This window comes from Mustela erminea, chromosome 18, assembly GCF_009829155.1.
Source record: "Mustela erminea isolate mMusErm1 chromosome 18, mMusErm1.Pri, whole genome shotgun sequence".
NCBI lineage: Eukaryota > Metazoa > Chordata > Mammalia > Carnivora > Mustelidae > Mustela > Mustela erminea.
In genome coordinates, this window is record NC_045631.1 from 2406891 (window position 1) to 2426094 (window position 19204).

General features: G+C 59.6%; 2 protein-coding genes across 3 annotated transcripts; both read left to right on the forward strand.

Moving 5' to 3' along the window:
- The first annotated feature begins 941 nt into the window (after nucleotides 1–941).
- Nucleotides 942–10604, forward strand: WRAP53 (WD repeat containing antisense to TP53). Its single transcript, XM_032322542.1, has 10 exons — nucleotides 942–1445; nucleotides 1601–1699; nucleotides 1960–2071; nucleotides 8266–8354; nucleotides 8589–8679; nucleotides 8787–8919; nucleotides 9466–9674; nucleotides 9886–9989; nucleotides 10116–10250; nucleotides 10339–10604. The coding sequence occupies exons 1-10, from the start codon at nucleotides 1045–1047 to the stop codon at nucleotides 10583–10585; spliced, it is 1620 nt and encodes a 539-aa protein (XP_032178433.1). The 5' UTR covers nucleotides 942–1044; the 3' UTR covers nucleotides 10586–10604.
- A 1534-nt stretch (nucleotides 10605–12138) lies between these two features.
- EFNB3 (ephrin B3) lies at nucleotides 12139–18417 on the forward strand. Of its 2 annotated transcripts, none has more exons than XM_032322546.1 (5): nucleotides 12139–12824; nucleotides 15002–15294; nucleotides 15489–15581; nucleotides 15692–15796; nucleotides 17042–18417. In XM_032322546.1, the coding sequence occupies exons 1-5, from the start codon at nucleotides 12703–12705 to the stop codon at nucleotides 17308–17310; spliced, it is 882 nt and encodes a 293-aa protein (XP_032178437.1). In that variant the 5' UTR covers nucleotides 12139–12702; the 3' UTR covers nucleotides 17311–18417. The 2 variants fall into 2 exon arrangements, with proteins under 2 accessions (XP_032178437.1, XP_032178436.1); XM_032322545.1 differs by lacking the exon at nucleotides 17042–18417 and adding an exon at nucleotides 16223–16887.
- The last annotated feature ends 787 nt before the right edge of the window (nucleotides 18418–19204 follow it).

Below are 19204 nucleotides of genomic sequence, written 5' to 3' on the forward strand. Positions count from 1 at the left end.
GGTAGGAATGGAATCCGAGAGGAGGGCGGGGACACAGTCGGGCTTCGTGCAGGGCCGGTGCTGTCGCCGCTCGACGTTGCGGGTGGGGAAGTTCGGCAGGCCGGAGCTGCGAGCGCAGAGATGGTGGACACCATTTTAGAAGACTCCTGCCGCCGTGTCACACGCGAAGGTGGAAGGAAGAGGGTCCTCTGCACTTGTCATTCCTTTTCCGGCAGCTAAAACGTCACCTGTTAGGAAGGACTTCCTCAGTATCCGAATCCAGCGAGTTCCTTCAGATGCTCTGCATCACCCCATCCTGCTGACTTTCCCTCACAGCCCCAACCTTTCTCCGCAAAGATTTCTCCTCGCCTTGAATTCACAGCAGCATGAGCCTTAGGGGCAGAGACCTTGCCTCCCATCGTATCCATTGTTGCTCTCCCAGTGCTAGTGCAGGACTGGGATCAAGGATGGGCTCCCTAATAAACACCGAACGAATGAATGGAAAGAGATCGAAGTCAGGAATTTGGTGGCATGAGAAGCAAAAGAGGGTCAAAACCTGTAAAATCAGACACAGCGCTCGCGCCCTCTGCAGGTGAGGGAGGCAGTGGGTGCTTTAAGAGTGCGCGATCGAGACGGCAGGGGGAGCTCAGACACTTCTCGCCGAGGCAGAAGCTCTCGGACTACAACACCCGGCAGCCACCAGGGGCCCTGCGGCTGGATGGGAACGATCCTGCGTGACCTGTTGCGTGCCTGCCCCGCCCCTCCCGTGGGTCGCCCGCGAAATGTGATCGGGGATGCGGAGGGCCAATGGAAAGGTGGGGCCAAATCCCGCGAGAGCGAGCGGCTCTCGGCGACCGGCGGGGCTGAGGGACTCTATGCTTGCGGTCTAGCCGCGTTCACCGGTCGGGCTCTTCTCCCGGGGTTCTGCCGCGCCCTCCCCGAAGAAGGCAGAAGGCCCCGCGGGTTCTCAGGTCTGCGTCCGGGAACCGGGCGAACTTCGGGGCGCTGTGGGTCCAGTGGGACGAGGGTTGCGGTCGAGGCCGGCGCCCGCGCTTCCTCGGCAGCATGAGCGCGCCCGAGGCACCCGGGTTGGCCGCAGACTGCCTTGCTGCGGACCAGGCTTCCGCTCCGGCCTCCCCGGCCGACGGAAGTACGGATCCCGCCCTGCTGCCGCCACCGCCCCCCGTGGACGGTGACGATCCCCCCGCCGGGGACGATCCGCCGCGCCAGTCCCCGGATCCCGCGGCTGGTTCCCAGGAGGCGGGGGCGGGCGGCTCTGCTTCTTCCTCCCCCGCCCCAGAGGTGGGCCTCGCTGCTCCTCGGGAGTTGAGCCCTCGAATCGAGGAACCCGAACTTTGCGAAGACGTGAGCCTTCCTGCAGAAGAGGCGAACGCGCCAGAGTCGGGGCCGGGGGAGGCCGGGGAAGGCATGTCTGAGGACCCCGCCCCGGAGGACGAGGGATACCCGTAAGTGGGGATGGGGACCGTTGCGGCCGGAGGAGATCGGGAGTGGGAGATGCGTGGAAGTGCACCACTCGTTCTTGGCCCCACTTGTGCAGTCCCGCTTCCTCCTTGCTTGCCGACCGCCTTCTTATCGTCCCCCTTCCCCATCTTCCTTCTAGCACTTGGAACTACAGCTTTTCCCAGCTACCTCGGTTTCTCAGTGGTTCCTGGTCAGAGTTCAGCACCCAACCCGAGAACTTCTTGAAAGGCTGCAAGTGGTAAGTTAGGATAATGGGCCTGGGAGATAACCGTGCTCAGTATTTTCGCCATAAAATAAAAATCCCAGTTATCTGGGAGAAGAAGTAAGAGGTCTTCTTGCACTGAGCTTACATTTCATGTAGGGTTTTGTGTCTTCTGCTTTCCTCAAGGCCTTGCGTGGGGTGGGAGGCTTACCTGCGGCAGGCATAGGCTCAGTCTTAGCCCTGCGCTTGAAAAATAGAGCCCAGTCCAGCTTTCTAACTTTTCCCTGTTCCTACAGGGCCCCTGATGGTTCCTGCATCTTGACCAATAGTGCTGATAACGTCCTGCGGATTTATAATCTGCCCCCTGAGCTGTACAGTGAGGGTGAGCAGCTGGAACATTCGGAGATGGTAAGGGTAGGAGCTACCTGTGCCCTCTCACTGGCGGCTGCACATTTCAGTCCCTCATGTGGGTGGAGAAAGTTGCATCACGTGATTGCTGTTCACACACAGGACGTTTTTGCATGAGTATACGCAGGCGGCATTTCCTGTCCAGGATGTGCAGGTGTTTAAGAGGCATCCAGTTTTCCTTTAGTCGGGAATACATGCTTTCTGTATGAGAGTAGGAGCTTTCTTAGGGCGGCGTTTCAGTGACTTAGGTGTTTATTGAATGACCACCGACATGTCAGTTAGTGTGTCTGCCGCTGGGATAAAGGGCTGAAGGTGGCAGATGAAGAGCTGGCTTGCTTTCTTATGGGGAGCTCGATGACACGGGCACAAACCGATAAAGAACAAGGTTCATCCCGCATCATGATACATGTCGTGGAGGAAAGAAACGGGATGAGGAGGGACTGGCTAGAGGAGATCATTTTAGGTACAGTGGTTAGGAAGGAGCCCTCAGAAGAAGAGATGTTTGAGCAGAGATGTGAGGGACGGTGGGATGAGTCACGTGGAGGGCTGTAGAAGGAGCCTTGCAGGAAGAGGCAGTGACACTACAGAGACCCAGAATGGGGCAGGAGCTTTGTGTGTTCAGGGAACAGAAAGGAGGCCGGCATGTGTGGACTGAGGCCAGCGAGGGGGGAAGTGAGGATGGATGCCGTGACCCATGCTGTGTTGCATCTGGTGGGTCGGCCGTTTGGAGTTGGGAAACCGGAGGAGAGTTTTAAAACAGAAGAGCAGAATGATGGTGGAAGTTTAAAGAAGAGGTTATGGTGAGCAAAACTGAATGTGTCTGTCACGGTCTGAGTGAGAAGCAGTGGCGGCAGGAGAAATGGCGAGGCGTGAATGGATCCGAGGTGTGTTTTGTAGGACGTGGAGGTGCGGGGGGGTGGGGAGCAATCAAGGGTCCAGGTGTTTGCAGCTGGGTAGGTCGTGGCACAATTTCCCAGGAGGAAACAGATAGGAAGAGGTATGGGGGCAAGTCAGGGGTCCTTAGATCTGTGAAATGTGAAGCTGAGGGAGACGTTGGGGTTGGGGGTGTAGTTTGGGAAGTGGAGTCGCATGTGGATGGTACCTGGTGTTTTGTGAACGGATCCAGTCTGGAGTGTAGCTGGGGATAGAGGGGACTAGCAAAGCCCCAAGCACTCCAGCAGACGGAGTGGAGGGCAGCAGGGGCGGCAGAAGCAGACGCAAAGAGTCAGGTTTCATGTTGTTGGGGCTGAGACACATTGAGAGAATGACCCAAGAAGACAGTGACCTTGGCAAGAACACGTTCCAAGGAGTGACGGTGGCAGAAGCTGAGTAGGATGCGGGGAAGAGAAGGTGGAGATGATTCTTTGGAAGGTTTTCTTGTGGAAGGGAGTTGAGAAATGGAATGGTGACCGGAGGAATATGAGGCCAAAGAAGGGCTAACAGGGTGCTTCCGCAGGGTCGGGAATAAGCCGGGAAACGGAGGAATTGGTGCTGGGAGGGTCGGGGAACAGGTCCCTGAGAGGCAGGCTGAGGACCTTGTTAGATGCAAAGTCCTCCCCTGGAGTAGGAAGAGAGGCAGCTCGCTGGTGGTTGGAGGATTTCCACATCTCCTCTCGCTTGGCTTCTCGGCGCAACATAAAGGGAGGTTATCAGTTGAAGGAAGCGGGTGCATGGGGTAGTGGAGAAGGTGTGAATGATTGGTCCCGGGGAGGCAGAGATCTGAGGCAGCAAGGAACGTGGTAGCGTGACTGTTCTGTGCTCAGTGCCCCCTGGAAATTTGCTGCCACTCATCTAAAGTGAGGCCCCGTGACTGTATCGTGCACCTGTCTCTCCGCAGCCAGTGAACGGGCTTATTTTCTTGGTTGATAAAGTGAGGATGGGCGTGGTGGCGCCCAGCTCATGGGGTAGCTGGGGGAATTAAAGGAACTAACATAACGTGGACGAACCGGGGCCTGTTTTATATTCAGTAAATGCTAGTCATCGGTATTAGTTGAGTCAGGCCTGGAATAAGGGGCTTGTTGGGCTGGGCTTGACGGCAGAGAAGGACGGGGGTCTGGAGAGCCTCCGCGGGACAGGCTGTGAAGCTGGTTGTCTCGAATGTAAAGCAGGGCAGGAAATGGACTGGAAATGCGCTCTTGATGAAGCAGAATAATTGTGGCGGAAATAGAGCAAGTCAGCTGGGTGGGTGGGAGACGGTAGAGGCAGAGGCTGGGGTGTGACAGGGCGGGGGACTCAGCTGTGCGAGTGGCGGCCGATGACAAGGGAAGGCGAGCCACTGGGAGAGAGCAGTGTTGGAGGGACCCACTCGTTCTTTCGATGATTCCTTTGGTGAACATATTTCTGTGGAGCTCATCCTATGTGCCGGGCCCTGTTTCAGGTGCTCGGATTAGTCGGGAAAACGTACACACACAAGTCCCCGTCCTCTTTGTGTGATAGCTAATAACCCAGCACAGGGAATAGGGAATAAAGAAGTGATCAAGTAAGCGGTTTACCTGGCAGGTGCCGTGAAGAAAAATAAAGTGAGCAGGGGGACTGGGCCGCAGACTGCAAATTTTAAAAAGCACGGTTGGGAAGGATCTCACTGTTAAGGTGACGTTTGAGCAGAAACGTGAAGGAAGGGAGGGAGCGAACTGAGCTGACATCGGGGGTAGAACACACTGGGCACAGAGAGGACTGAGCTCTCGGGTCGCAGTGGGAGTGAACATCACCGTGGGAGTGAATGTCACCGAGAGCCTTGGAAATCTGTGGGGAGGGAGGCAGGGAGCGGGTCCCACCTCCCTGCACTTGCCCGTGGTTCTTGAAGCAGAAACCAGTGGGGTCTCGGGGCCGGACAGGTGTGCTGGGCTCTCCCACAAGAGCCCAGGAGCAGGGCTGTTGAGAAGAGCGTCTGGAAATGTGGCCGGCTGGGAATGGATCGCACCGGCCGGTTTAGGAGGAACGGGGATGCTGGAAAGGGAGAAAGCCGTAGTCATCAGCCACCGCTCTACAGAAGTCAGCCCTTACCTTTACCTGTCCGTTTTTTCCAAGCTTGTACTCCTCGGAAGCATTCTCCAAGGTCGTGAGCCTGTAGACGGTGGTTGTATAGCTGCTGCTTTATTTCTTAACAGTCGTGTCCCAAGTGGTCTCCACGGTTCGTGTCCCCGTGTCTGATGCTGTGCTGGGGGCCTTGGATCAGTCATTCCTGTACCCAGACAGTCGGGTTTCCAGGAGTTTTGTATCATAAACTGTCCAGTGGCCACCTTCGCGTGTTTTGATGGGGATTTTTGTCATAAGAGAGATCTTAAGAGCAAGAAAGACCCCGGGTTGGTAGCGTCGGTCGGTATTTGCGTTGTGTCCTGCACTGTTAGTGTGAACGTCCAGGCCTGTCACAACTCCACTTCTAGAGAATCCACTGGCTGGGTCTACAAGCTCAGTGTGTGCAAATGGACAGTTAGCGGGCGGGGACAATGGAGGAGGCCCAGTTGGGGTGTTTCCCAATACCCCTTTCTTCTTCCCAACATAGTCTCCTAATTCCTCTCTTCCTGTCTCTGACTTTTCACAGAGCTTTCTGGAACTCCCATTGCTAATTCCCCCGGCCTCGGCCCTGAGTGTCTCCCTACCGTGGAGATCTCACCCAAGGCCTTCACTCCCTCTAACCTTAACCAGGGGAGACCCCACATCCTCTGTGCCCCGTATATCTCTCTTTGTAAAGACTTCCTTCGAGGCTTACATTGTCTGAGTCTTCTTCATCCACCAGGGATAGGGGCACCTTATGGCTCTCCTGTACACCCCAAGTCTTTCCACCATCTTGGTGACTTGGGGTATCCAAACCAGAAGGCCAGGTCTCATGCTTTAATCTTCCTTTTCCCTGACCCCGACCTCCAGTTAATGGCCAGATTCCATTGAGCCCCCCCATTCCCGCCCCGAGCTTTCGGATCCATCTGCTTCTGCACACGCTGCTGCCCCTGCTTTAATTCAGGTCCTATTATCGGGGCCTTATGTTACTGAGACAGTTTCCTGTCTTCGCTCATTAAGATGTTTGGCGCTGACTGCTGATGATACACTAGGTGCTGGGGAGACGGGTGAGCCAGACAGGATCCTTACTTCCTCAGACGGGTATGGTGCGGGGTGAGGGGCATGGAGGGCTGTAGGAACCTGGAGCGGAGCAGCTTACTCTGCTGAGGGGTTTGGGAGGGCCTCCCCGTGGAAGAAGCATCTAAGAGACCAGAAGGGTGATTAGGATTCAACCAGAAGGAGTTGTTGAGGGAGCTGAAGGGAGAACATTCCAGACCTGGATGCGAGTGAAAGTCTGCAGATTAGGGTGAGTTGGCACCTTCTGGGGACTGGGAGTCAAAACGGGAGGGAAATTTTAAAGGAGTGAGTCTGGAGGAATGAGCTGTGAGAGGGGAGCAGGGGGTTGTCCCCTGGTAAGGAGGTTGGCGCTCGCGTTGAGAGTATGCGGGCTTGCTAAACATTTTAAGCAGGAGCGTGTTGCCGGACAGATTTCCAGCTTAGTAAGGTCTCTGGGGCCTGCAGCTGGCTGCAGCGTGGAGCAGCCTGTAGTCTTGCCTTGTTGTGGCGACACTGGCAGGATGGCAGCGGTTGGGCCTGGCACTGGGAGGGAGCGCACACGTTCAGGAGAGCCCCGGGAGGCGGGCCTGGCAGGGCTCATGTCCCCAGCAGCCCCATGAGCAGGGCTCATGTCCCAGTCGCAGACAGGCTGGACCAGGAGGGGAAAGGGGGTTAAGAGGTTGGGGTCAAGGCTGGTGCTCAGATGGGAGGCTTAGACGTCTGGCTGCGGAGCTCAGGGGGAGCGGAAGGTTCAAGGAAGCGGGAGCCAGGTCCCTTCCAGATGAGCTGAGTTCCACGGGACGCCGAGCAGGAGGCAGCCTGGGGTTGCCAATGGGTGCTTCGGCTGGAGTGTATCCTAGCGGAAGGGACGACGTGTACGCCGCAGAGCTGGCCTCGCACGCGTGCTCTGGGACCCTCTGGGCACGCCCGCTGGAATACGGAGACACCGGTGACCATCAGCAGAGGAGGGCAGTGAGCGCGCTGCTGTCCCGCGGCGGAGGGGCCTAAGTTAGAGCTCACACGGCACTGTGGTAACATCTCCGGGTCGCAAAGGGAGGTCACCCATCTGGCACCGTGGGCACTGAACGGAAAGGCGTCCAAGACAATGGTGTTTGGGGTGTTTTTTGTATGAATGTATTTTTTTTTAAAGATTTATTATTTGTTAGAGCGAGTGAATGACCGTGTGTGTGCAAAGGGAAAGAGATTAAACAGACTCCACGCTGACCTTGGAGCCCAACACGGGGCTCGATCCCAGGACCCTGAGATCGTGACCTGAGCCCAAATCCGGAGTTGAACACTTAACCCAAAGAGCCATGAGGCGCCCCAGTAAGAACGTATTTTTAAAGAGATGTATGAGATTGACAAATTTGTTTATCTCTGAGGGCAGGTTTCCTTGGGAAGAAGTTTTAACTGTTATATTTTACTTTATAAGCTGATTGGAGGAGTCACAAGAGTTTTTGAAAAATACTTCTTTGCTGGGCAGCCCTCTCTGGTCCCCTCTCTCTTCAGGGGTTTTGTACCATCGCTCCATAAACTTTGTTTTGCAGTCTTATCAAAAAAGCCCCCAAAACAAAAAAAAACCTTTGCATGTTTGGACCACTTAATACTTTTTTTTTTTTTTAAAGACTTTTTTAAATTTATTTGACAGAGATCACAAATAGGGAGAGAGGCAGGCAGGGAGAGAGAGGAGGAAGCAGGCTTCCTGCTGAGCAGAGAGCCCAATGTGGGGCTCAATCTCAGGACCCTGGGATCATGACTTAAGCCGAAGGCAGAGGCTTTAACCCTTTGAGCCACGAAGGCGCCCCAAACCACTTAATAATTTTTTTAAGGATCGAGTGGGATCTAGTAGGTTCTCGGGAAGCGTATCAATAGTTGGTTCTTGGTCTTTGTGTGGGGATATTCTTTGCTTCTAAGTGTATAAAAAGCAAAACGATAAGCCTGTGGGCCTTTTGGTGGCCCACATCTGACCTCAAGGTCTAAGCTGACCTCGGACACAGAGATCAGGATTCTGTTCTTCCTGTTAACCCCGTCTGCCTTGTGCCTGGTCTAGTGCCGACAGCGCCACTCTGTCCTGACCCTGCTAGAGGCGTGACTCTGCCCCCTTTTCCTGCCAGTGACCCAGGCATCCCTGCATCTCTGCGCAGGCTCCTGTCCTCCGCATGGTGGAAGGTGACACCATCTATGATTATTGTTGGTTTTCTCTGATGTCTTCCGCCGAACCAGACACTTCCTAGTAAGTGACATCCTTTGCTGCCCCCTGCCTTCCCTTCCCTTACCCCCCCCAAACCCCCCCGCCCCGCCTCCCTTTCAAGGGGACCCTCTACTGAGAGGGAACTATGGGCCTCTAGGGGTTTCTAGGGGAGGACAGCCTGGTGTACCCTTGAGATGTGAGCGGAGAGGGCCGGTCAGTTGGCTTCCTCCCCTTCCTTTGACAGCACCGGGACCTCAGTGTCCGTGTCTCTCTCAGCGTGGCCAGCAGCAGCCGGGAGAACCCCATTCACATCTGGGATGCATTCACCGGAGAGCTCCGGGCTTCCTTTCGGGCCTACAACCACCTGGTAGGGAGCTCCCCACCCAGGCCCAGGGCTCAGCCTGGCCCCACTTTCCCTCCATGGGGACAATGGAGGCTTTGCTGGGCCTGTTTGCAGTGCTTTCCTGCCCGTAGGACGAGCTGACGGCCGCTCACTCGCTCTGTTTCTCCCCGGACGGCTCTCAGCTCTTCTGTGGCTTCAACAGGGCTGTGCGCGTCTTTTCCACGGCCCGGCCCGGCCGTGACTGCGAGGTCCGAGCCACGTTTGGTAAGCATCTGTGCCTCCCAGGGGAGGAGGAAAAAGGGCACTGCCCCGTCCAGAGGGCCCTTGTGCGAGCCAGGGGACCAGGTGTGGCCCATCCTCTTCTGGACAGCCCAGGGAGGCAGGCTGTACTCAGTGCACAGAGGAGAAAACAGGTTAGGGAGGAACCTTCCCAGGGTCAAGCTGTGAGGTAAGGAGCTGCTTCCCTCCCGAGCCCAGGTCCTGTCGGCCATGTCCCTTTCACTGTCCAAAATCTTGGTACATCTAGGAAATTGGCAGTGAAGTGGATTCGTTTTCCTGTAAGCCTTCAGCTTTCCATTCCTCCAAGAAGACACAGATTTGAGAAGGAAGAAAGAAGTCTTGAGCGTTTAGGTCCTTTGTGGGGATAGAAGGAGCTGGGGAGCCTTAGAGGTCTTTATCCTGCTGTGACAAATGGGACAGGGGAGGCATTGATTCTGGGCTCACGGGACAGGAGACTGAGTGCGCCTCTGATTAGCTTGGTTAGTGTCAGCAGTCCTGCCCTCTGCCCAGCTTTGTTCCTTCCCTCTGTAGCCAAAAAACAGGGCCAGAGTGGAATCATCTCCTGCATAGCCTTTAGCGCTGTGCAGCCCCTCTACGCCTGTGGCTCCTATGGCCGCTCCCTGGGTCTGTATGCCAGTGACGACGGCTCCCCTCTTGCCTTGCTGGGAGGACACCAGGGAGGTGTCACTCACCTCTGCTTTCACCCCGATGGCAACCGCTTCTTTTCTGGAGCCCGCAAGGTAGGGGTCACACCCTGCGAGTCCAGAGAGGGTGCACAGAAGGCAGGGGTGGGGATGTCGTCTGTGTTGTGCTGGGGGACAGCTTTGGGAAAAAATTCAACCCAAGCTAAGGGAGCATCTGTAAACCTTGTGGGAAGCAGGGATGTCTTAAGCAGGGGAGGGGTGGGCTGGGGAGGGCCAGACTGCAGGCCCCTGTGCTTTGTGTCTCCAGGACTCCGAGCTGCTGTGCTGGGACCTTCGGCAGCCCAGTCACCCACTGTGGTCCCTGAGTCGAGAGGTGGCCACCAATCAGCGCATCTACTTTGATCTGGATCCGTGAGTGACCGGGTCCTGCCTGCCTGGGGTCCCAGTGCCCTTGGGATGCCAGAGCCCCTGGATGTGACGGGTCCCCACCCCAGGGGTGGTGAGGAGTCCATGTCACCAAGCGTCTGTCTTCCCCAGGAATGGGCAGTTCTTAGTGAGCGGCAGCACTAATGGGGCTGTGTCCGTGTGGGACACCAGCGGGGCTGGACCGGACGGGAAGCCTGAGCCAGTGCTGAGTTTTCTGCCCCAGAAGGACTGCACGAACGGAGTGAGGTGATCCACCACCATGGACCTTGGGGCTGGGGGTGAGGAGGGCGGTGGGTCGCTGACGCACCCCTGCCCTCCTTGTCTCTTCCTGCAGCCTGCACCCCAGCCTGCCGCTGCTGGCCACTGCCTCAGGTCAGCGTGTGTTTCCGGAGCCGGTGGAGAGCGAGGACGAAGGGGAGCAGGAGGTGGACCTTCCCCTGCTTTCCATGCGCCACGTCCACCTTGAATGTCAGCTTCAGCTCTGGTGGTGTGGGGGGGGCCCGGGCACCGGGGTGGTCGATGCTCACCAGGGCAAGAAGGGTCAGGGAGGGACCCAGGAATCCGGGGGCGATTTTCTGTAAAAAAAGGTTTTATACAGTACGTGAGCCTTTGTGTCTTTTTTTGGGAGGCGCATGCTGGAGATGGGGCTGGGAGGAGTACCAGTGGGCTCCCCTGTCCAGTAGCACAAGGGGCTGGCATATCGTTCCCCAAACCAGGGTTGAGAGGTGGGACTAGGCGGGAGCCAATGGGACTGCCGAGCTCGGTGTGAAGTCAAGGGAGCGGGGGTGGGGCTCCTTGCCATTGACTGGCGGGTTGCTAGGCGACTCGGTAAACTGAAGGGGGGAACCTGTTTGAAATCTCACTCCCAAGGTGGGGGCGGCAGGGGTCAGGGTGAGCGTGGCTGAGCAGGAGTGGCAGGCGCTGTGTGTCAGACTGCTGGGTGTGACTGCGTGAGACCGTGCAGACGGTGACAGACAAGACATTCGCTCCCTCCCGCTCCACACTAGCCGCCACCACCCAGCAGCAGAGGGACCATTACTCAGCTCTGGGGGAAGGGGAGCGGGAGCGCCCGCCTCTCCTCCCCTGGACTCCCCCAGGAGGCAGGCGACTGAGTAGCCAGAGTCAAGGGCACACACGAGGGAGTAAAGGTGCCCAGAAGCCACAGACGTCACATTCCGTATTCCCACTAGACGCGGGGCCCGGGCGGGAGCGGCTCAGTCGGCAGCTGTCACCGGTCCTGTGTGTCTCCATTTATCTGCGCGCTTTGGGGGTGGGGGGCGACTGTGTTATTTCGGGCAGTGGCCGCTCCCCACCCCCAGCCTCGCCGAGCACTGAGAATGGGGCTCTGTAGAGCCCGCGGGCAGGGGATCTCACTGGGACCTCACCGTCAGAGCGAGGCTACCGGAGGCCTGCGAGGCTGGGCGGGGAAAGGAATGTCACCTCTGCCCAGAGGTGCTGAAAGCGAGGTTTCTTACACCCGAAAAGGCAAATGCTCCTCCCTTCCCCCAGGATAATTGGAAACAGCCCTTCCGGCTGATGTGGGTTTGGGGCTGTAGGTACTCCCTTTCCTCTCCCCCGGCTCCGGTTCTCCCCGCCGCCAGGCAGCGAGGGCCCCAGTTTACCCCCGAACTCTTGCCTCGCGCCCCGTCCCAGGTAACGCGAGAGGGCCTGGGAGCAGGAGTGCGGCGACCGGGCCGGACGCCTGTACCGCCCACTCCCCGTGTGACCTTGGGCTGGTCTCGGTACCTCCCCCCGCCATCCAGAGCCTCAGTTTCTTCATCCCTACAATGGGCGCCCTGTGGCTCTGCCCCTCCCACTTCGCACAGGTAGTCGTGACTACCAACTCAGCCCACTTTGTGAAGTGCGGAGCCTTCAAGGTTATGACTATTCTCCCCAGACCTGCCGGGAGCCGCCGCGGCGTTTCGGGCTGGGGGGGGGGGCAGGGGGAGGAGGCTGCGGGAGCTAGAGGGGCCGGGCTCCTCGGGGCGGCGAGGGCGAGCGCCTTTCTGGATTTGGGCGCGGAAGGTTCCAGGCGCCCGGGCGGCTCCCGGGCCACAGGGCAGAGGCGCCGGGGCCGCGGCGGCAGCAGCGGGGTGGGGGGAGAGGGGTGGGGCGAGGACGGAGGGGGCGCGGGGGGCGGCGGCGGCGGGGCGCGCGGGAGGTGCGCGAGGTGAGGGAGGTGCGGGGGGCGTGGGCTGCGGGCTCCGCCGCCGCTCCGACGCCGGCTCCAGCTCCGGCTTTTCCCTCCGCCATCCTCTCCCCCTCCCCGCCACTCCTTTAACTCCCCCCTCCCGGGCTCGGCACTGGTTTCCTCCCCGAGCCCGCTGCCCTCAATCCCGGCGAGGCTGGGGCTCCAGCTCGCGCCCCTCCCTCGTTCCCTCGGCCGGCGCCCCATGCCGCCCCCTCCCGGCCCCCGGCTGCCCCAGTCCCCCACTTAGGCCGGCCCCGCGATCCCGGGGTGCCGGAGTGCGGGCCGGGGGCGTAGGGCGCCCGCGGGCGGCCCCTGGAAGGGCTCTAGCGGGCTGAGCGCTCCGCGGCAGGGGCGCGGGCAGAGCAGGAAGCGGGTCCGCGTGGGAGCGGGGGGCGGCAGCCGCCAGGGTGGTCAGGGCCGAGGAGCCGGGCCCGCCGAGGCAGTCACCGCAGGGGGCGAGCGACTTTGGGGGAGTTGGTGCCCCGCCCCCCAGGCCTTGGCGGGGTCATGGGGGCCCCCCATTCTGGGCCGGGGGGCGAGCGAGTCGGGGCCCTGCTGCTGCTTGGCGTTTTGGGGCTGGTGTCTGGGCTCAGCCTGGAGCCTGTCTACTGGAATTCGGCGAACAAGAGGTGAGTGGCCCCGGGCTGGGGAGACCCCACACCCTTCGGGCAGGGAATAGGGGCGCATTGGGGATTTGGTGGGTGGGTAGGGGGCTGGTTCTCGGAGCTGGGAGGAGGCCGGAGGGAGGGGTGCTGGTGCTCTGATGCGAGCTGATGGGGAGCGAGACAGAGGTGATATTGGGAGCCAGACTCCCTCCCGGGTCGCAGACAGACAGAGCTGGATGTGGGTGGCGACAGCCATGTGTCGGGAGTTGGAAGGACCCCACAGGGGCAAGGATCCGAAAGTTCCTGGGTAGCCGCCGGGAGGCTGGTGGAGTGGTTATTTGGGTTTGCAAGGGACCTGTGTCCTGTCGGGGGCTGGGCTTGGAGGGAGCCTGGTTAATGTCAGCTCTCGAGAGAGCCGCTGAGTAGGTGCCGCGGAGTGCGGAGGGGAAGGGCAGGGTGCCTCCCTCCCCAGAAGGGACTCGGTGTAGAGGAGGGGAGGGAAGGGGGCTCCGTGTGGGGGCCCTGGGGACAACTCACCCAAGGCTTCTGGACTCTCTCCACACCGTCTGTCCCCTAACTCTTGCCCACAGCCAAAGGGTCAGTGAGCCCTTGGCAGATGGCGTTCCCAACCAGAAGATATTCCTGCCTTCCTGGCTTGGAGACTTTTTTTTTTCTTTTTTCTTTTCTGGAAGAAGCCTGGAGCCCCTTTTTTCTCTCTTGCATCTAGAGTCCAGAGGACTCCTTTGCCCCCTCCCCCATCCTTGCTGCAAACTCTTCCACCAGACCCTCCCCTGGCTTGCTTGCTTTGCTCTGAAAAAAGGCCAGGGGTCACATGAAACTTCAGGTCACACTGGGTAGGACAGAACCCTTGGGAGGTCATCCAGGCCCCTGGCCCGAAGCGGAGACCGCTCCCCGCTAGCAAAAGAGTTCTGTGTTTTGCGAACTTCCCACCCACTTCCCCCCGGGGAGGCTGTGTGAGGCTATGGGAAGGGGAAGGGGGTGGGGGTGGGCTTGGAGCCCACCGCATCCGAGGGCTTAGTCCCAGCTCTGGTGCTCTCAGCTGTGTGGCCTTGGGCATGCCACTTAACCTTTCTGAGTTTGTATCCTCAGTCCTCCCACCTTTTATGAGGATTAGAGAGGTAAGGTGTTTGAATGTATGACATGCTCATTGAAGGAGAACTAGGATTATTGTTTGTCTTTTCTTGACTTCCCAGCCTCCCTCCCTGCTGTGTGTCTTTGGGTATAACCCCAAACATCTTTTCTCAGTCTGCTACCCACCAACTCCCAGCTGTGGTCTGATCCAGCCCGAGGCTGTAAGTTAGGCTTATTCTGATAGGGTTGAGCAGAGGGAGAGGTAGAGTGTTCTGGGGGCTCCTTGTGATGGGGGATGGGAGGGAGTGGTCATTTAGGAGTCTGGGAAAATCCCAAGTGGCGGTCCTCCCCGGGGACCCAGCTCTGAGACCCCGTCCCCATTCATGCACAGGGAGAGGCTGCAGTCATGGGCAGAGGAGGTGTGGGCTCCTGAGGCTGTGGTTAGCAAAGTCAGTCCCAGAGCAATAGGGGACTTTCTCTGGGAAGTCTGAGCCCCAGGGCAGGAGGGTACTGAGTAGGGAGATGTCTGAGGCAGCTGGCCCCCACACCCTGCTTCCCATTAGCCTCATTGAGGGCCATTGCCAGACCAGGCATTTAACTCCTGTCACATTGCCTGGCTAACTTGGGACACCAGTCGGGATTACCCTCCACACTGGGTAACCCCCACCCCCACCCTTCTCTTGCCCTGAAAGCCCTCAAATTCAGCGGTGCCCTGGGGGAGGGGAGGCTCTGCCCCCATGGTTGACTGCCATGGAATAGTGAAATCACCTGGGATGGGTGGGCTGTGTGGTTCCAGAGAGGCCAGCTCCTTGGTAACTGGCATCCCGTTGCCATGGCAACGGCGCTAGTGATGGAGCGAGAGATGGCAGTGTGCGTGTGGTGAGGGCGGGCTGGAGAGTGCATTTGGGCACACCAAGGGGCCAGCGACCTCTGAGCCTGGCTTCCCGCTGCTGCTGAGTCCTTAGCGCCTGACCTGGGGGAGCAGGCCATGCCCACAGGTGAAGGCTGGCCTGCAGGGATGTGCCGGTGAAGGAGACGAAGCTCTGGCGGGGGCGGGGTGGGGGGACAGACCTCTGACACCGCTCCTTGTCCACCTCGTCCTCTGACAGGTTCCAAGCAGAGGGTGGTTACGTGCTGTACCCTCAGATCGGGGACCGGCTAGACCTCCTCTGCCCCCGGGCCCGGCCTCCTGGCCCCCACTCGTCTCCTAATTACGAGTTCTACAAGCTGTACCTGGTCGGGGGTGCCCAGGGCCGGCGCTGTGAGGCACCCCCTGCCCCCAACCTGCTCCTCACTTGTGACCGGCCAGACCTGGATCTCCGTTTCACCATTAAGTTCCAGGAGTACAGCCCTAACCTCTGGGGCCATGAGTTCCGCTCGCACCACGATTACTACATAATTGGTACTGCTGGGCAGAGGGCAGGGTCTGGGGGAGGTGCCCCTGAGACTGAGGGCAGAGGAGGAACCCAGAGAGACTCCTGATTCCTTCCCATCCCCCCCGCCCCACCCCGGAGAGCTGTCTGGGTCCGGGAATGGGGACGGACCAGGGGCTGGACTCTGGGCGGCCAACCTCTCCCTCTGGCTCTCCTCTCCCAGCCACTTCGGACGGGACCCGGGAAGGCCTGGAGAGTTTGCAGGGAGGCGTGTGCCTTACCAGAGGCATGAAGGTGCTTCTCCGAGTGGGACAAAGTGAGTAGGGGCTGGGGCACACCTCCCAGGAGCTCCGGGAGGTTGGGGTAGTCCCATATTGATCAGGGGCTGCCATCTCAGCCCCTTTCTTGGCTCTTCCCCATCTCCAGGTCCCCGAGGAGGGGCCGCCCCCAGAAAGCCTGTGTCTGAAATGCCCGTGGAGCGAGACCGGGGGGCAGCCCACAGCCTGGACCCTGGGAAGGAGAACATGCCAGGTAGGAGCAAGGGGTCCAGCCTCCTGCCTCCCCCTTACCCTGTGTCCTGTGCTCTCGGACCCCAGCTGCCCTGCCTTCACCCTTTCCCTCTGCCTTCAGCTGGGGGGGGGGGCGTGATACAGGAAAGAGAAGAGAGGACAGGAGGGTGGGAGGCAAGTGGAAGCCAAATGAGGAAAAGACTCGATTAGAACTAATTAGCCAATTCAATCAGAGCTGCAAGAAGTGGGGAAACTGCTTGGCGCTGAGCTGAAGGGCTGGACACACCTGGATTCAGAGTGGGCTTTAGGGGGAAGGGAGGTGGGGTCCCCAGGGGGGCTTGGGCACTGCTGGGGAAGCCCACGGGGACCCCCGAGGCTGGGTGTCCAGATGCCCAGGTGGCTCCTTCAGCCCCTCCCCCTCTTTCCTCCTCCACCCCTTCCCTGCCAGGTGACCCCACCAGCAATGCAACCTCCCGGGGTGCTGAAGGCCCCCTGCCCCCTCCCAGCATGCCCGCGGTGGCCGGGGCAGCGGGGGGGCTGGCGCTGCTCTTGCTGGGCGTGGCAGGGGCTGGGGGTGCCATGTGCTGGCGGAGACGGCGGGCCAAGCCTTCGGAGAGTCGCCACCCTGGTCCTGGCTCCTTCGGGAGGGGAGGGTCTCTGGGCCTGGGGGGCGGCAGTGGGATGGGGCCTCGAGAGGCTGAGCCTGGGGAGCTAGGGATAGCTCTGCGGGGCGGTGGGGCCGCAGACCCCCCGTTCTGTCCCCACTATGAGAAGGTGAGTGGTGACTATGGGCATCCTGTGTACATCGTGCAGGATGGGCCCCCCCAGAGTCCCCCCAACATCTACTACAAGGTATGAGGGTTTCTCCTCCGTGGCTCTCCCGGATCCAGCCCTTCTCTGTGGGCAGGGCTCCCCCTCCAGTGAGTCAAAGCTGGAGGGACACCTCTAGCGTCCCCTCGGCCCCTCGCCCCACGAACTCCTGTGCCCCCACTGTTGTGGACCCCTCCCCCACGTTTAGGACTCCCCACGACTCCCACCCTCGGTTGGCCTTGCGTGGTCCCCCGCAGAGACTCAAGTGTCCTCTTCTGACCGTGACCCAGCCGTCCTTGTGCCCCCACACACCCAGAGCTAGGGGCGGGGACAGTCTGCCTTTTGGTTGGCACCTCCTCCTTTCTGCCTCTCACTGTTTTTCTCTTCTTTTCTCTTCTCTCTCTCTCTGTCTCTCTCTCTCTCTTTCGGATTCTCTCTCTTTCTCTCCTGTCTCTAGGTCTGTTCCTCTCCCTAGTGACCCCCTCCCTGCGTCTCCTTTTACCCTCTTGGCTTCCTCTCCTCGGCCTCTCCCATCTCCCGGGTGGGGGGACACCAGCATCCCCCCCTCAGCTCCCCCTTCTGACCTCTCTCACCACCCGCTCCCCTCAGTCTGCCAAAAACGGGGGCCTTATGGGGAAGGCTTGGGGCCTCCAGCCCGGCTGCGGGCGCGGGCGCGGGCAGCGGAGCCTCCTCCTCTCCAGCCCGTCTGGGGTGGTTGGGTCGTGACAGCTGCCGCGAGAAGAAGTGTCCTGTTTTGTCAGTGGCCACTAGCAAGATCTGACCCGGTCGGGACACGCGTGTGGATTGGGCCCGACGCTGAACGGGGCCCGCTTGGCCCGGGAAGTGACTTGTCCAGACAAGAAGTGCCCGGGGGGCGGGGGGGTGGCCTGGATGGACGTGGCCTGGCCAAGGGGGCAGGAGCGGAGCCGCGGGCGCCGGAAGTGCCTTCATCCAGGACAGGAAGTCGCGCTTCTGGAACAGGAAGTGGTCTGGCTGGAACTCCAAGTGGCTTAGTCTTGGGGGGGGCGGGTGTGGGGCGGCGGATGGTTCTTACTCTGTGAGGTGTGGGGTGGGGGGGCAGGAAGAACTTCCTGTTTCAGGAGGAAGCTGGAACCGACTGGTAGAGGACAGGGTGGCCTGAGGACATTTCCCCTGGTCTCCGGTGGCACCTCCCGGGACTTCCCTTCCCTGTTCCCTGGGCTGCTTGTAGGACAGCCAAGGTGACTGCTGTCGGCTGGGGCAGGCCCGCTTTGTCTCGTGCTTCCCTCTCCCCAGCCAAGTATAATCTCTGTTAATCAACAGGACTATCCCCAGAACCCATGTGTTGTCCCCAGTAACCCAGAGGGCTGTCTTGTTCGTCACATCGTACACTTCCTCGTCCCTTCAGACCCAACACAGCTCCCTTCTCAGTGACCAAAATGGTGGCCTACTGACTGGTCTAGGGACGGTGGTACTTTGCCGCTTCCACTGTTTCCATAGCGACCAGCACGTGCCTCTCTCTACCTGCCCCGTAGTGCACAAATCGGGTGTTGCCTTCTTCTCCTCCCAGCTCCGTTTCACGAGATCAGAGCTGCCCCTGGGCACCACGTCGGCCACCTCAGTCACCAGCCACGACGGTCACTTTGTCCGCCAGAGCTCCAGTCATCTCTCTGGTGCTGTAGTTCCCAGCTCCTTTCTGGTTTTTCTAATTGCTCCTTCCAGAGAACAGGAAGTTGGTATTGCCATGGGGGAGGTGGCGGGGTATGGCCAGTCGCCTCAATAGTTTTACTGTAAAAGGGAAATTTGAACAACAAAAACCAAAAAAAATAAAAAATTAAAAACTTCAAAAGTTGACGAGAAGGCTGGAGAATGACTGGGCTTGAGTTGGGAAAGGAGGGCAAGTAGAAAGGGTTTCAAGATGAGAATTGGATCCCATGGAACCAAGGGGGGAGGGTGGGGAGCCAGTTGGGCTGGAGGGGTGAGGTGGACAGTACGGGGGTGAGGGGTACGGGATGCCCGGCTGGGTGGGCTGGAGGGTTGAGGGGGGCACTGCGGCGGGGGCAGGGGGCAGGATGCCCAGCTGGGTGGGCTGGAGGGCTGAGGTGGGCAGTATGGGGGGCGTGGGATGCCAGAGCTGGGTGAGAAGGCGGAGGAAGGCAGCCAGCTCCAGGGGAGGGAGAGAGGAACCCAGGCTGGGGCAGGAGTTGCCGAGACATCCAGTGGGGACGTATGTGAGCCAATGCCCACACGTGCTGTTGCTGAACCAAAGCTCCAGAGACAAGGCAAGTCACAGTCAGAAACAGAGTGGAGAAAACAGGGGTTTCAGGTGTACCTGAAACCCAGGGGTTCAAGTGTACCCCCTACCACCCCTGCCCAAGGCACCCCAACTTGGGGAGTTCTGCTGCTGGGGACCAGTGTGGGCCGAAGTGGCATGACTACCCAGAAGACTCAGGGACCCAGGCACCAAGGTGCCCGCCCCGCGGCTCCCTGTGGACCCATACCCCAGGCTCTTCCTCCCAAAAAAACCCTGGGTGCCCAGCCCCCTAGACCCAGCTCCATTCTCCAGCCACAAAAGCAGCCGTCAGGAGCACCGAGCATCTCCGGAGCCAGTCAGCAGGGGTCACAACCTCTGCCCTGCCCA